This window comes from Ornithorhynchus anatinus, chromosome X5 (assembly GCF_004115215.2).
Source record: "Ornithorhynchus anatinus isolate Pmale09 chromosome X5, mOrnAna1.pri.v4, whole genome shotgun sequence".
NCBI lineage: Eukaryota > Metazoa > Chordata > Mammalia > Monotremata > Ornithorhynchidae > Ornithorhynchus > Ornithorhynchus anatinus.
In genome coordinates this window covers 7,458,682-7,474,482 of record NC_041753.1, presented here as the reverse complement: position 1 = coordinate 7,474,482, position 15,801 = coordinate 7,458,682, and the positions used below count along the sequence as shown (strand labels likewise).

General features: G+C 62.5%; 1 protein-coding gene across 1 annotated transcript in view; it reads right to left on the bottom strand.

Moving 5' to 3' along the window:
* The window catches only part of MINK1 (misshapen like kinase 1), a 48,096-nt gene that overhangs the window by 5,837 nt on the left and 26,458 nt on the right, over window positions 1-15,801 (bottom strand). Inside the window, 21 exon segments of the mRNA XM_029055296.2 lie at window positions 783-885; window positions 975-1,141; window positions 1,325-1,348; window positions 1,541-1,629; window positions 3,942-4,051; window positions 4,614-4,699; window positions 4,952-5,200; window positions 5,694-5,858; window positions 6,020-6,283; window positions 8,191-8,307; window positions 11,262-11,475; window positions 11,585-11,654; window positions 12,822-12,997; window positions 13,239-13,317; window positions 13,427-13,481; window positions 13,742-13,872; window positions 14,317-14,407; window positions 14,625-14,735; window positions 15,199-15,225; window positions 15,227-15,325; window positions 15,578-15,634. Coding sequence (XP_028911129.1) covers window positions 783-885; window positions 975-1,141; window positions 1,325-1,348; window positions 1,541-1,629; window positions 3,942-4,051; window positions 4,614-4,699; window positions 4,952-5,200; window positions 5,694-5,858; window positions 6,020-6,283; window positions 8,191-8,307; window positions 11,262-11,475; window positions 11,585-11,654; window positions 12,822-12,997; window positions 13,239-13,317; window positions 13,427-13,481; window positions 13,742-13,872; window positions 14,317-14,407; window positions 14,625-14,735; window positions 15,199-15,225; window positions 15,227-15,325; window positions 15,578-15,634 — 2,484 coding nt within the window.

Sequence of the window (15,801 nt, the reverse complement as noted above, 5' to 3'; positions counted from 1 at the left end):
GGGAGGGGACGACAGCCGGGTCCCAAGAGGTTGGGCATCGGGCCCCACTGAGGTGGGGGCTTGGACCGGGGGGGAAGGGGAGGACCGGGAACCAAGGGGTTGGGGCAGGGGAGACAGACCCCAAGAAGGTGGGGAGACAGACTCCAAGCCTCCCCCCTGCTAGACTGTAAACCCGTTAGGGGCAGGGATTGTCTCTCTTCATTACTGTATTGTACTTTCCAAGCGCTTAGTACAGTGCTGTGCACACAGTAAGCACTCAATAAATAATAATAATAAGGGTATTTGTTAAGCACTTACTATGGGGTAGATAGAAGGTAATCAGGTTGTCCCACCTGGGGCTCACAGACTTAATCCCCATTTTAGAGATGAGGTAACTGAGGCACAGAGAAGTTAAGTGACTTGCCCAAAATCACACAGCTGACAAGTGGCAGAGACAGAATTAGAACCCACGATCTCTGACTCCCCAAGTCTGTGCTCTTTCCAGTAAGCAAGTTACTTCTCAAATATGACTGAATGAATGAAGGGGATGGGGGGAAGGGGAGGACTAAGCTCCAAGGGGTTGGGGGGAGATGGTCCCTAAGGGGTGGGGGCTTGAGGATATGGAGGACCCACAGGGATGGGGCTGGGTCCCAAGGGAACAGGGGGCTGGGGTGGGGATAAAGGTTGGGGGGGAACCCATCTCCAGCGGCATGGCGCCTTCTTGGAATCTGGGGGGGGAGGAGGAGGGGAGGGACTACCGAGGAGGCGGATCTTGGAGGGGAGGAGCAGGAAGACGGGCTTACCCGCTGGACCACCATGGTGCCGTCTCCATAGGGGGTCTGGGCCCCGGGCAGCTCCTCCACGTCGTGAACCACCATGGTGCTGACACTGTCCGTGTCCCCGTCCCTGTGGGGCCCAGCCGGGGTCATGGGGAGATGCCTCTCAACGGGCCCCGCCCCCCGGGCAAACCCCCGCAACCCCCGGTCCACTCCTACCGGGTCCCCGGCGTGTCCCTGCTCTCCTCTGAGCGCTCCCCCTCCCCCTCCTCTTCCTCCTCCTCCTCTTCGCTGCTCTCCATCTCGTCACTGGAGGACGAGTAGTCCATGGCTTTCTTCGGGGGTCGGGGGGCCTCGTCCGTCCTCTCCTTGAGCAGCACAAAGTCCTGGGGGAAGGGAGGGCGGGGGTGAGCTGGGGCAGAGGGGTCTGGGGTCCTGAGTCGGGGTTAACGGGGGCGCAGAAAGGGAAGGAAGAGCCAGAGGCAGCAAGGCAGGGGCCGTCTCTACACGCCTGTCGGAGCACATGCCCGCATGCTCACCCTCCCACCCCTTCCTCAAGGGTCACTAACCTCGCCGATTGCTCGCTTATAGCTCTGAGGGCAGAGGCCGCCAGGGCAGGCAGGGAAGAGGTTAAAAGAGGTTAGTGCCGCGGGGGGTGGTGGAGGGTGGTGGTGGCCATCTCTGCCCGCCTCCCGTACCCCTCCCTCCACAATCTCCACATCACCGCCACCTCCCATACGTCCCCCCTTCCCTCGGCGACCTCAAGCGAGGCCTAGCACACTCACGGCGGGCCGGCCTGGCCGAGAGCGGTGGTCCTCGCCCTTCTCTTTGTTCCCAGGGGGCAGGATGGGAACGCTCTCCGGCTTGGAGGAGGCTGAGGGCAAGGGGGAGGCACAGAGCCGAGGGCACAAACAGCAGGGAAGGCAGAGGGACAGAGAGGAGGGAAGGGAGAGAAGGGAAGGGAATGGTAAAGAGAGGAAAGGAGGGAGAGGCAGAGAGATGAGGCAAAGGAGAGGCAGGGAGAGGCAGAGGAAGGGAGGGAGAGGCAGAGAGAGGAGAGAAGGGAGAGGATTGTCACAAGAGGGCAGGGCACAAGATGGGCAGAGGGGGGCCAGGAGCCCCCTCCTCATTTCTCCCCCTGGAGTGTTCTCGAGATCCCTCTCCCTCCCTCCCTCTCAAATTTTAGCTCCACCAATGGCCCCCCTCTGACTCTCCAAGGGTCCCCCTCCATCCCCGCCGCCCTGTCCTCTCCACTTCAAGTCTCTCATCCTTGTTCCTCATTTGACTTTTCTGACCACCCCTTGGGGTCTGCTCCCCCTCCAGTCCTAGGCTCCCTAGGTTCCCACTCCTTAACCTCGTCCTCTCCCTTGGAGAGGCCCCACCCCAATCAGAGGCCTCCACGAGGCCTTCCCCCACTAATCCCTCTTTTCCCCTACTCCCTCTTTTTTTTTAATGTTATTTGTTTAGCGCTTTCTATGTGCTAGGCACTATACTAAGTGCTGGGATAATCAGGTTGGACCTAGCCCAGGTCCCAAATGGGGCTCAGTCTTAATCCCCACTTCAGAGAAGCAGCGTGGCTCAGTGGAAAGAGCACGGGCTTTGGAGTCAGAGATCATGGGTTCGAATCCCAGCTCTGCCACTTGGCAGCTGTGTGACTTTGGGCCAGTCACTTCACTTCTCGGTGCCTCAGTTACCTCATCTGTAAAATGGGGATTAAGACTGTGAGCCCCACATGGAACAACCTGATTCCCTTGTGTCTACCCCAGCGCTTAGAACAGTGCTCTGCACATAGTAAGCACTTAACAAATACTAACATTATTATTATTAGAGATGAGGGAACTGAAGCCCAGAGACGCAAAGTGACTTGCCCAGGGTCACATAGCAGACAAGTGGCAGAGCTGGGATTAGAGCTCAGGTCCTTCTGACTCCAAGGACTGTCCTCTATTCACTAGGCCATGGTGCTTTGTGGCTCGGTGGAAAGAGCATGGGCTTTAGAGTCAGAGGTCATGGGTTCGAATCCCGGCTCTGCCACTTGTCAGCTGTGTGACTGTGGGCAAGTCACTTAACTTCTCTGTGCCTCAGTTACCTCATCTGTAAAATGGGGATTAAGACTGTAAGCCCCGCATGGGACAACCTGATTTGCCTGTGTCTACCCCAGCGCTTAGTACAGTGCTCTGCACATAGTAAGCACTTAACAAATACCGACATTATTATTATCATTGCTTCCTGGTCCCTTCTACGTCTTCTATGCATTCCTTTAAGCACTTGATATGCACCCCACCCTCAGCCCCACAGCACTCCTGGCCATAACAGTCTGTCTCCCACTCCAGACTGTCAGTTCCTCCAGGGCAGAGAACATTTTGTATTGGACTCTCCCAAGCGTTTAGTTCAGTGCTCTGCATACAGTAAGTGCTCAGTAAATACTGCTGATTGATAATCAGGTCAGACACAGACCCTGACCTGCATGGGGCAGAGAGAGAGAGAAAGAGAGACTGGCCCCACCCCCTGCAGTGCCCTGCTGTAATTTATACCTGTAATTTATGTCCATATCTGTAATTTCTTTATTTCTATTAATGCCTATTTCTCTCTCTAGACTGTAAGCTCGTTGTGGGCACGGAATGTGTCCATTTATTGTTCTGTTGGGCTTTTCCAAGTGTTTAGTACAGTGCTCTGCACACAGTAAGGGCTCAATAAAACAGTGTGGCTTAGAGGATAGAGCACAAGCCTGGGAGTCAGAAGGACCTGGGTTCTAATGCCAGCTCTGCTACATGGCTGCTGTGTGACCTAAGGCAAGCACTTTATTTCTCTGAGCCTCAGCTGTCTCATCTGTGAAATGGGGATGAGTAGGTGCCCCATGTGGGACAGGGACTGTGTCCAACCTGATTAATTTGTAACCACTCCAGCACTCAGAACATTCATTCATTCAGTCGTATTGAGTGCTTACCTTGTGCAGAGCACTGTTCTAAGCGCTTGGAAAGTACAATAGAACAATAGAGGGAGACAATCCCAGCCCACCACGGGCTCACAGTCTAGAGACAGTGCTTGGCACAGAGAAGGCGCTTAACAAGTGCCATAATTATCGTTATTATTATTATTATTATCAATCAGATGGAATAACTGAATGCCCCGCCCTCCTGGGTCCCGGGCCCGCCTCCTGGGCCATGGCTCGCACCCCACACCCCGTACCTCCCACACGGTTGCGCTCCAGCGATCCTGCCTGGGGCAGGTGTCCGTGGGCCGGCAGGAGGCTGTCTGCTCGCTCCCAGCCCGGCTCGCTTCGCCGCAGGTCGGGGTTGCTGGAGGAGGGGGCAGGGGTTGGGGGAGAGCGGGCGGAGACCCGGGGGTGAGGGGGGTGCCGGGCAGGGGCGCGCCCAGGCACCGGGGGGGAGCAGCGGAGCAGGGCGGACTGGGCTCACCGCGGAGGGGCAGGCCATGCCAGGCCATTCCAGGCCATGCCATCCCAGCGCTTGGATGCGGGGCGGGAGGGGCGGGGGGGCCCGCCTCCACCTTCCATCACCAGGAGAGTGGGGAAAGGGGTTGTGGTGGGGGAGGGGGGCCGCCACCGGGCGGGAGGGGGTGTGGGGGGGCGGCTCCATTACCTACTGGCGTTGGGTGGGGCGGGGGGCCGGGAGGGGGGCCCCGGGGGGCGGGGGGCCGCCCGCTCCGCCCGCCGCTGCAGGTAGATCTGCCAGGCTGAGTTGCTGCGGGGTCTGTGGAGGGATCGCAGGGGCTCCGGGGTTCGGGGGGGGCGGCGGTTCGGGGGGAGGGGGGCGGGCCCGCCTGCAGGGGAAGTGGGGGTACCCCCTCCCTTGTCCCTTCCCGGCCCCCCAGCCGTACCCCGGTGCGGGGAGGGCTTACCTGGCACGGACGGCCTGGGCCGGGCGGGAGTTAGCAGCACCGCTGGTGTTGAGCGCCGTGGCGATGGACGAGGTCCGCTGAGGCACCTGGGCGGGAGTGGGGGTCGGGGGGAAGGGGGTGGGTGCCGGAAATTGAGGGAGGGGAAGTGGGGGGGGCTCCTCTCCGACCCTCCCCCTCCCTAACCCCCGCCTGGGGATGCCGGCAGCTCGCTGTGGGCAGGGAGCGTGTCCGTTTAATGTCGCACTGGACTCTCCCAAGCGCTCGGTCCAGTGCTCTGCACAGAGGAAGCGCTGAATAAAGATGGTTGAATGAAGGAATGAATGAACGAGTGAACTTACCTTGGGGGGCGCCTCGCTGTTGGGGTCAGACCGGGCCCAGGGCTGGGGGGGTGGGGCGGGTCCGGGCCCGGGCCCCTCGGACGTGGGGTCGGAATTCTGGCGGATGACGGCCCCGCGGGCGGGGGGCGGGCCGGCGGGGTCGTGGGCGGGGAAGGCGGCCAGATTGCGGGTGGGCTGGTCCTGCAGGGACTGGGAGCGCGGGACCGGGGCCGCGTAGGGCTTCAGGGGCACCCGGTGGGCTACCAGACTCTGCGGGGCGACCGGGCCGGGGGGGGGCGGGAGGGAGGGGAAGGAGGGAGGAAGGGCTGGGAGGGGGAGTCAGCCTCCGGGGGCTCGGGGGCCTTGGCTCTGGGCAGCCAGGCAGGAGGCCGGAGGCGGGGGGGGGATGACGAGCCCAGAGATCGGCCAGCCTACCCCCAGGGGCACAACCCTCTCCCAAACGCTCTGCACATGGTAGCCCCCAGTGAACACGACTGACTGATGGATTGATGGAGCAAAACCCTCAGATACACCGCTGGGGGATTCGGACCCCCTTGACCCCAGGGCCCGAGGCTTAGGCGGAGAGGGAGTTAATAATAATAGTAATAATAGTAATAACAGCTGCGGTGTCTGCTAAGTGCTTAATGTGTGCCAGGCACTGTACTAAGCGCTGGGGTAGATGCCAGCTAATCAGAGTTAGAGGTGGGCCACCCAGAGAAAGACGGGCAGAGAGGCGGAGGGCGCGGGTTGGGGAGGGGCTGACCTTGTGCGGTCCTTCCTGGGGCTCCACGGGCCGCTGCATGGGGGGTGTCTGGGAGGTGGAGCCGGGGGGCCCCACGGGGGGCTGGGCGGGTGGGCCCTCCGGCCCTGGCTTGGCCTTGACCAGGGGCGAGTTCTGCTGTTTGTTCATCCTGGTCCTCTCCTCCACCTGCCATGGGAGTGGGCGGCGGTCAGCGGAAAAGGTGGGGGTCGGGGGCTGTCCCCTCCCCTCTGTTTCTGGTAGGGCGTCCCCTTCCCCCCTCGCTCCCCTTCCCGCCCGCAGGAAGCCCGAGGGGTGCGTCGGCCACGGCGGGCCCGGGGCGGGGCTACCTCTCGGGCCCAGGCCGGCTTGTCGGCAGGGTTGCCCCCGCGGCTGTAGTGGTAGAGCGGCTTCTTGTCTCCGGGGGTCCCGGACTGGGCCGCCGGCGGCTGGGGTTGGGGCTGTGATTGCGGCTGCTGCGGTTGCGGCTGCTGCTGCTGCTTCTGGAGCTGCTGCTGCTGCTGCAGCGACTTGAGGTAGGCATGCTCCTGCTGCAGCTGCCGCTGGAGCCGCTCGGACTGCCTCTGCTCCTCCAGCTGCTTCCGCTTGTACTCCTGGGCCGGGGAGCCGGGGGACCCTCAGTGGGACCCTCCCCGCCCCGGACCCTCGCTCCGGAAGCCGGGCCCCTCCCGGGCCCCGGCCCGGGCCGCCGGCTCCCCTCCTCACCCTGCCCGGCGCCCACGCAGACCCGTGGACCCGCTCTCTGCTCCCAGGCCGGGCTCCCCCACTCCTGAACCCCTTCCCCGGAACATTTCTCCTGCCCGGAACGCCCTCCGCACGCCTCTTCTCCAACTCCCTCTGCCCTCTTCCTTCTACACCTACCACCCCAGTGCCCCCTTCCTTCTACAAGTCCCACCCACCATGTCCCCTTCTACCTACATCTGCTGTTCCCCCCAAGGCCCCCTTTCTTCTGCACCTACTGCGCCCCATTCCTTCTACCCCGGCTATCACCCCCAGGGCCCAGGAAGCCTTCCCGAACTGACTCCCCCTCCAGCTCCTTCCAGCCCCCAACCCTCCCCCTGCCCCACCGGCACATGACTGTTACATGAATTCACTCTCGCGAGCCATCCCTCTGTCCTTGTCACCCCGTCACCCAATGTGGGCTTGTCCGTCTGGGCCTTCCCCTGCCCAGACCCCCATTAGACCGATGGCTCCACATAGGGTAGGATCAGGATCTCGGTGGTCTGCTTCCTTCTCCCCTCCTCCTCCTCCCCTCTCCGCTCCCCCGGGCCTCTGCCTCTTGTCTGGCAGAGCTCTGGCAGCTCCCAGCAGGCTCTGGGGCTCCGGTGGCCGGGTAGCCCAGTAGTCCGGGAAGGATCACCGTCCAGGTTGAGGGCGCCCTTGGGCCGGCTTTGGCCCAGTCAATACTTGGCTGGGCTGGGCTGAGCTGGGTCTGAGGCTTCCAGGTCATTCAGGCCCCAAATGTCTTCCCAGCTCCCCCCGGCTCCCCACCGGCTCCCTCTCTCTTTCTCGCAGGTCTGGGCCTCCTGGGGTCTGGCCATGTTATTTTGGATCTGTCTCTCTCCCTCCCACTCCAGTCAGCTCCCCCTGCCCCAGGAGGGCCAGATTTCAGCTCTCCCTCCATCCCTCTCCTCGGTGCCCAGGGCACGGCAAGGCAAGGCAAGGCAAGGCTCGGCCCCCAGGACGCTCCTCGGCCCTCTGTGTTTGGACCTGGCCCCCCGACCCGCCTAGAGTTGGGTCCATGCCTTCCCACAGCTTTCTGTCCTGGGCAGAGCTGGGGCAGGGCAGGGGGAGGGAGGGACGGGGACAGACACCCCGTTACCAGCAGCAGGGCCTGTTCCTGAAGCAGCTGCTGCTGGAGGATTTCGAGCTGCCGCTGCTCCTCCTCCAGCTTGTGGCGGATATATTCCTGGACAGAGGGTTGGGGACAGGCAGGGAGGAAAGGGGGGGACAGGGAGGAAGGACAGAGGAATGATGGGACAGGGAGAAGGGACAGGGAGGAAGGACAGGGAGGAAGAGGGGATATGGAGGAAGGGGGAACAGAGAGGCAGGGGGAACAGGGAGGGCAGAAGAGCAGGTACAGGACAGGCAGGTAGGTGGGGAGGAATGAAGGGTAGCGGAGGTGACAGGAGAGGGAGGCAGAAGATGAGGGCAGAGGGAGAGGATAGCGGGGAAGGTGAGGAGCAGCAGGAGGGAAAGAAAGGATTTCAGAGTATGGGGAGTCAGCGGGGGAGAAGAGGGGATGGCAGGATGGATTCCAAGGGCAAAGGGTGGCAGGGAGAGTAGAGGGGAAGAAGAGGAGGAGGAGGATTGTGGGAGGGCAGGCGGGCGAGGCGGCGAGGAAGGGAAGACCAGACAGTGGGAGAGTAGACCGGGGGAAGAGAAAGCAGAGAGAGAATGAAGCGGCAGAGAGAGGAGCCCGCGGAGACCAGGGCACTGTCGTCGTCATCGTCGCTATCTCGTCGCTGTCGTGGCGGGGGGGGGGGGGGGGGGGGAGTACCTGCTCGCGCTCGGCCTGCCTCCGCTCCTCCTCCCGCCGCAGGGCCTGCATGTCCTCCAGCCGCCGCTGCTGCTCCTTCTCCTGCAGCTTCCGCTGCTCCCGCTCTCGCCGCTGTTGCTGTGGGGGAAAAGGCCGGGGCCGGGTCAAAGGCGGGCTGCCTCCATGGCCGACTGGATGCCCACCAGATGGGGGGAATAGGTCACGCATGGGCTATCTCCATGGACGGATGGACACTCACTAGCAGGGGCCGGGGCCCCGGGCGCACCCTGGCTACCTCCACAGCCGACCGGATGCCCATCAGCTGAAGAGCATCCTCCTCCCTTCGGGCGTCCTTGCTGTCCCGCCAGTGTTAGTAGGGCAGTATCCAGCTGAGGTCAGGGGGGACAAGGGGCTTTCCCTCAGGAAGGGCAGCCCCCCTCTAGAACGGGGGGGCAGGATGCGGGCACGGCTGACTTTCCGGAGACAGGCCGAGTAGCATAGTGTTGGTATTTAATAATAATGTTGGTATTTGTTAAGCGCTTACTATGTGCCGAGCACTGTTCTAAGCGCTGGGGTAGACAAAGGGGAATCAGGTTGTCCCACGTGGGGCTCACAGTCTTAATCCCCATTTTACAGATGAGGGAACTGAGGCACAGAGAAGTTAAGTGACTTGCCCACAGTCACACAGCCGACAAGTGGCAGAGCTGGGATTCGAACTCATGAGCCCTGACTCCAAAGCCCGTGCTCTTTCCACTGAGCCACGCTGCTTCTCAAGAGTGCCACGGAGTTGGGGTGTCAGGAGACTTAGATTGTAAGATCATTATGGGCAGGGAATGTACCTGTTCTATTGTTTTACTGTCCTCTACTGTCCCAAGCACTTAGTACAGTGCTCTGCACACAGTAAGTGCTCAATAAGCAACCACAGCCTAATGGATAGAGCACAAGGTTGGGAGTCAGAAAGAGCTGGGTTCCTATCCCAGCTCCACCACTTGTCTACTATGTGACCTTGGGCAAGTCCCTTCGCTTCTCTGGGCCTCGGTTTACCTCCTCTGTAAAATGGAGATTAAGACTGGGAGTCCCATAAGGGGCAGGGACCGTGTCCAACCCTATGAGCTCGGATCTACCCCAACGCTCAGAATGGTGCCCGGCACACAGTAAGCCTGTAAGACATCCATTAAAATTAAATAAATATATATGATTGACTGACTGCTTCATCGAGACCTGGGTTCCAGTCCCTACTCTGCCGCCACCCTGCTGGGTGACCTCGGGCGGGTCCCTTCTCCTGTCTGGGCCTCGGTTTCCCCATCCGTGGGATAATGGTACCCGCCTCTCCCTCCCTCCCAGAAGCTACCCAATGAGACGATGCCGCGGAAGGACTATCAAGCCGGATACACTCAAGAGCGGAGGTAGGGGCGGACAGAGGACAAAACGGCAAAGGCAGAGAAAGACAGAGCCCGGGGGAGGGGGGCGATTGGATGGGGCGCCGAGGGGTGGGCTGCCAGGTCCGTCGCCGCCCCCGCTGGGGCTGGAGGCAGCGCCCAGGGCCCGGGCAGCCCACCCGGGGCGTCTGCCCGGGCCCACCAGGGGGCGCCGTGCCCCTTCCCCTGGCTCCGGCCCTCCCTCCCGCCCGCCCCATTCCGGGAACCAGCCCGGGCAGGTTGGCAGGGTGCGGCGGCCCCGGGGGCGGCGGGGCGGGGGGTGGCCCCGCCTCTCCGGGAGGTTTCGGGAGGGGGCTGGGACGACGGCGAGTTGATCCAGGACCCCATGAAACTAGGTCCTGACCGGGCGGGGGTGTCCGGGGATGACCAGCGTCTCTGGTTCCCCAAGGGCCTGCTGGGGCCCGGACTGACCGCCACCCCCAGGGGAGCCCCAGACCTAGGGGGGCAGTGAAGGACCCGGATGGGGGCTCTGCAGCCCCCCACCCCCGGTCCACACCCACTGGTCCCTGGAACCGGCTGGGCCAGGAAGCCCGGTGGGGTGGGGGCGGCCCCTCCCTGGGGCCAGCCCGGGCCAAGTGGGCACGGCCGGGGGAGGGGCGCCTGAGCTTACCCCCTCCTCCACCCACGGCGCCCTGCAAGGGCCTGGATGCCCAGCCAGCAATCCGGCCCATCCGGTCTCAGGCCAGGCCGTGGGGGGCCACGGAGGGGCAGGGGCGTGGGGAGAGGAGACAGGACCCCTGGGGCTCCAATGCGGGTGCCGGGGCCAGTGGCTCGGGAGCCTGGCCCTGGGGGCAGGGGGAATCGGGGGGGCTGCAGGGGAGCCAAAGCCTTCCGGGAGAGTTGCCTGCCGAGGTGGGCACAGATGGACGGAGGGACCGCTGGCTCCAGAACAGATTTGGGGGCGTGGGGGTTCAAGCCCCTGGGATCTCTGGACCCGAAGCTGATGGTGGGCGGGGTACATGTCCACCAACTCTGTCATACTTTCCTGAGCGCTTAGTCCAGTGCCTTGCACACAGCAAAATCTCAATAAACACCACTGATTGATTGATCTGGTTCATCCTGGGGTCTACCTACACACTTGGGGACCTTAATCCTGAGAGAGGCAGACTCCCAAAGAAGGGGCAACTGCCCAAAGCCCGATAACGATGGGAAAGGAGGGAGGGAGGGAAGGAGGAAAGGAGGGAGGGGGAGGGGAATAATAATAATTGTGGTATTTGTTTAAGTGCTTGCTGTGTGCAAGGCACTGTACAAACCGCTGTGGTAGATATAAGGTAATCGGGTTGGACACATTCCTGCCTTATTTGGGGCTCACAGTCTTAATCCCCATTTTACAGTTGAGGGAAGTGAGGCCCAGAGAAGTGAAGTGACTTGCCTGAGGTGACTTGCAGACAAGTCGAGAGCGGGGATTAGAACCCAGGTCTGGGGAGGGAGGGAAAAGACGAAGGAAGGACCTGGGGGGCTTCCCAAACTGTCACCTGCTGATTTTCCTAGGGAGGGGAGGGGGTTCCAGGGTGGGGGCGGACCGATCCCGGTCAGGGTGCGGCCCAGTCACAGAACTGCTCCGGGCCGAACCGCTGCAGGGCGGGATGGGTCAGCGAGGGGTGGGTCAGGACCCCGTCCACCCCTTGTCCCCCGATCCCCCACGGCGCCCACCTCCTCCACCCGCCGCCGCTCCTCCTTCTGCTCCTCGATGCGCCGCTGGCGCTGGTGCAGGAGGTGTTTGATGTGGGCCTCGGGGTCGCGCTGCAGCTGCTGCAGCTGCTGCTGCTGCTGTCTCCTCAGGGCCTCCGAGTTGCTCTTGTTCTCCTGCTGCAGCCGCAGGAACTCCCGGCGCAGCGTGGATTCCCCGGGCACGTTCATGATGGAGCTGGGGAGGGCGGTGAGGGGGGACCGGCCAATGGGGGCTAAGTCGGTCCCCCGCCCACCAGTCTGAATCCCCAGCATGCCCCCTCGCCCCCCCCCCCGTGGGGGCTTACCTGGGTTCCCCTTCCTCCCCGTGGCTGTCGTCCTCCTCCTCGCTGCCACTGTATTCGTACTCAGTCTCATCTGGGGGGGGCAGAGAGGAGAAGAGGGGGGCATGTCTAGCTGATCAGATTAACATGCCCACCGATGCCCACCCCCAACCAAACACAGGCCGGTGAAGGGGCTTCCTCAGGAGGTAAGTGCCCCCCGCCCCCCAGGCCTGGGCATGGGCAGCAGCCTCTGTCCCAGCGGGAATGGGGGGAAGGTCAGAGGGAGGGAGCCATCCATTGGAGGAGAAGTAAGAGCAGAAGATGAGAAGGATGATGAAGACAGGGTGGCACGCAGTGGCCACCCCATCTTGGCCACTATGTTTGTTTTTCATATGGCATTTGTTAAGTGCCAGGAGCTGGACTAAGTGCTAGGGTAGATCCAACCTAATCGGGTTGGAGGAAATCCCTGTCCCTCATGGGGCTCATGGTCTTCACCCCCATTTTACAGATGTGGGAACTGAGGTCCAGAGAAGTGAAGTGACTTGCCTGAGGTCATGCAGCAGAAAAGTGGCAAAGATGGAATTAGAACCCAGGTCCTTCTGATTTCCAGACCCGGGGTCCATCCTCTAGGCCACGCGGCTTCTCACGGTTAGGAGTGTACCATCCCACCCCACATCAGGGAGCCCACGAGGCAGGCAGGAGGAGGAGAATACTAATTATGGAATTTGTAAAGTGCTTACTATGTGCCCAGCACCGTTCTAAGCACTGGGGTAGGTACAAGTTGATCAGGTCGGACATGGTCCCTGTCCCACGTGGGGCTCACACTGTTATCCCCATTTTACAGATGAGATAACTGAAGCAGAGAGAAGTTAAGTGACTTGCCCAAGGTCACACAGCAGACATAGGGTGGAGATTTGATTAGAACCCAGGTCCTTCTGACTCCCAGGCCTGTGCTCTATCCACTAAGCCACGTTGCTTGGAGCAGGAGGAGGAAGAGAAGGAAGAGGAGGAGGAGGAGGAAGAAGAAGAACAGGAGGAGGGGGCCATGTGTACTTGTGCGTTTGTGCGGGCGGTAGGGAGGGAGCAGATGTGCAGGAGGAGCAAACCGGAAGCCTGAGAACCGAATCCGGGGAAAGGGGGCCTCACGGCAGGTGGGGAGGCGGTGTCGGGGATGGGTAGTGCCCCGGGGAGGGGGTTGTGTGTGTATGTGAGTGTGTGTGTTTGTGTGTGGGTGGGTGGGTAGGGGAGCCGCCCCACTGACCCTTCTCGCCCCGCTTCTTGCGGGAGCGGTCGATGTGGTCCTTGAGCTGGATGCGGACCTGGCGCTCTGTCGGCTGGTCCCGGATGAAGGGGAATTTGAGCAGCTGCTCGGTCGGGGGGCGGTTCAGGTACGTCTTGATGAGACACGTGTCGATGAAGTCGATGAACTTCTTGGACCTGTCCAATGGGGGCAGGGATCGGGCCGGGCACCCTCCCTCCGGGTTTGGGGGGGTGGGTCCAGAGTCCCTCCCACCCCTTCCTCTGCAAGGTCAGATCGGGGTAGGGGGCGCAGCAAGCAGCCGGCTGGGGCCGAAGGGGACACCGCGGCGAGGGAGAAGAAGTGATGGAGAGAGAGGTCGACAGGGAGGGGGTGCAGAGAGTCTCCTCCCTCTCCCGGCCCCTCTCCGGAGACACATACCATTTCTTGGACTTGAGCTTGGGCGGAGGGTTGCGGGGGATGAGGAAAAGGGCCCGCATGGGGTGCATGTCACACAGAGCTGCGGGGGGGGGCAGGCAGATACAGCGCTGTCAGTACCCTTCCCCACCTCCAGTCCCCCGCTCCCACCTGCCCCCCTTAGAGTGCCAGCCCACTCCCCCCCTACTTACGGGGTGCGCCCTCCGCCATCTCAATGGCTGTGATGCCCAAGGACCAAATGTCGCTCTGTGGAAGGGGAAAGGGTCAGCAGGGGTGGGTGTGTTTGTGGGGGGAGGGGGCAGCGGGAATCTCTGCCCCCCCCGCGGTCTGTGTTCCTGGGGTCCGTCTTGTCTCCCCGGGCCCTCTCCGCTCCCCGAGTCCAACCTCTCCCCCAACCCCCGGCCCCTTCCCCCTCCTCCCACCCCTTCCCCCACCGGTTCTGGGCATCCAGCCTTATCACCCCCCGCCCTTGCCCTTCCTGCTCCCCTCCTCCGGCCCCTCCGCACCCGGTAGTCATAGGTGGCGTCGGGGTTCTCGTCACAGGCGATGACCTCGGGGGCCATCCAGTAGGGCGTCCCAATGAACGTGTTCCTCCTGCCCACCGTGCGGTCCAGCTGGGCACTCACACCAAAGTCGACTGCGCGGCACCAGCATAGAGGGGGATCAGGGACCCAGCCCGCCGCCCCCAGGCCACCCTCGACCTCGTTCAGGAGAGTGGGGGCTTGTGCGGGAGTCAGAGGGAAGAGGACATGGGGGATGCCTAGCAGGTGAGGTGGGTGTGTGGGGTTCCCGAGGCTGGAAGGAGGGCCAAGGTAGGGGAAGAGGGCAGCAGGGAGTGAGGAGAGGCTGGGGAGCAGGGAGGGGCAGGCTTCTGGGGTTTGGGGCTTCTTTGGGGACAGGGAGAGGGGCCCCCTGAACGGGGAGCTGTGTGGGTGGTCAACATGGAGGCTGAAAATGGTTCAGTGGAGGCAGTCTCCTGCCTGAGGGCAGCGGGCCGGCGTGGGGGCTAGGGCGGGGTCTCAGAAGGTCAGGGGAGAAGAGTTGGCACCCCTCCCACCTCTGCGCTGGGGCCCACGCTCACCCAGTTTGACTTCGGCGTTCTCGGTCAACAACACGTTCTGGCCCTTGATGTCCCGGTGGATCACCTTGTGCGCATGCAGGTGGGCCAGGCCCTGGGGGTGGCGGGGGTGGGGAGAGGAGTCGGGGGCTGCACTAGGTGTGACACCTCTCAAAGCCTCTCTGGCAGGGGGCAAGGGGGGTGGGTGAAAGGGGAAGGGCCTGAGGAAAGCCAGAGTGCCCAGAGGCAGGGGGCTAGATGAGGTGGTTCGAGGAGGGCTGTGGGGTTGCCCGGGGCAGGACCCCGGGGGCGGACATAGGGCAGAGCCTCACCCTGAGTATCTCCCTGCAGATGTAGGCGATGCAGTCCTCCTTCAGGGCGTTGCCTTTCGTGTTCTTCACCAGGTCGGTCACGGAGCCGGCCCCACAGAACTCCATGACCAACTGCGGGATGGGGTGGGACGGGATGGGGAGGGTGAGGGTCCGGTGGGATCAGGGGGTGGCGTCGGGAGTTTGGGGCTGGGGCAGGTGCTGCGGGGCTCCCTCGGACTCAGCCCCACGGAGGGCAGGAGAGGGCAGGTAGACTGGCGGAGGACCATGGTTTTGGGGGAGTGATGGTGGCCCCATGGTGGGCAGGAGAGGGCAGGGTGGGGGCAGGGAAGAGGGTGGGTGAGGGGAGGTGGGGTTCCCATTTTTTGTGTGTCGGGGGTACTCTGAGTTGGGGGATGGAGGTCCCCCACCCCCGGCAGAGGAGCATCCTGGATGGGTGGCTTGAGGGGCGGGAAGGAACCCGAGTCAGTTGACCCTGGAGGAGAATGCTGCGAGACCTCCACGGGGCTCAGAGACAGGGGCATGGATCAGATGAGCTCCCAGGGCCCTGGGGTGGGGGGTGTCACCCCTAACTCACCCAGAGCTGGTCGTCGTTCCCGGGGGGGGCTCTTCTTGACAAAGGCCCCATAGTAGGTGGCGATGTTGCGATGGTGGGAGTATTTCTTCAACATGTTAATCTCCTGCTTAATCTCCTCTTCCTCATCCTGGGAGGGGGAGGACGGAGGAGGGAATGGTGAGGGGGAGGGTTAGAGAGGGGAAGCTGACTCCCCTCCCCCACCGGGTCCCTCCCACCCTCTTCCTCCACTTGCCCTGATCTCTCTTTCTCTCCCTTCCCTCCCTTCCCTCCGGGTCCACCCTGATCCCTCCTCTGCCTCTCCTCCATCACAGTTTCCTTCTCTCTGCCCCGCTTCCTTCTTCTTCCCTCCATCCCCCAAGGGACGCCTCCATCCACACACCTCTGTGACATCCATGACCTTGATGGCTGCCAGCTGCCCGGTCTTGACATGGCGACCCTGGGAGAAAGGAATGACCAGTGGGTGGGAGAGCCCTCTCTTACCACCCGACCCACTTCGGAGGCCTCCTGGTGGGGCAGGGGGCAGCCGTTCTCTCAGGAAACCCTAGCAGGGGGGCTTCAGGTTAGATCTGAGGAAGAACTTCCTAACTAAGGGGATGGGAGCCA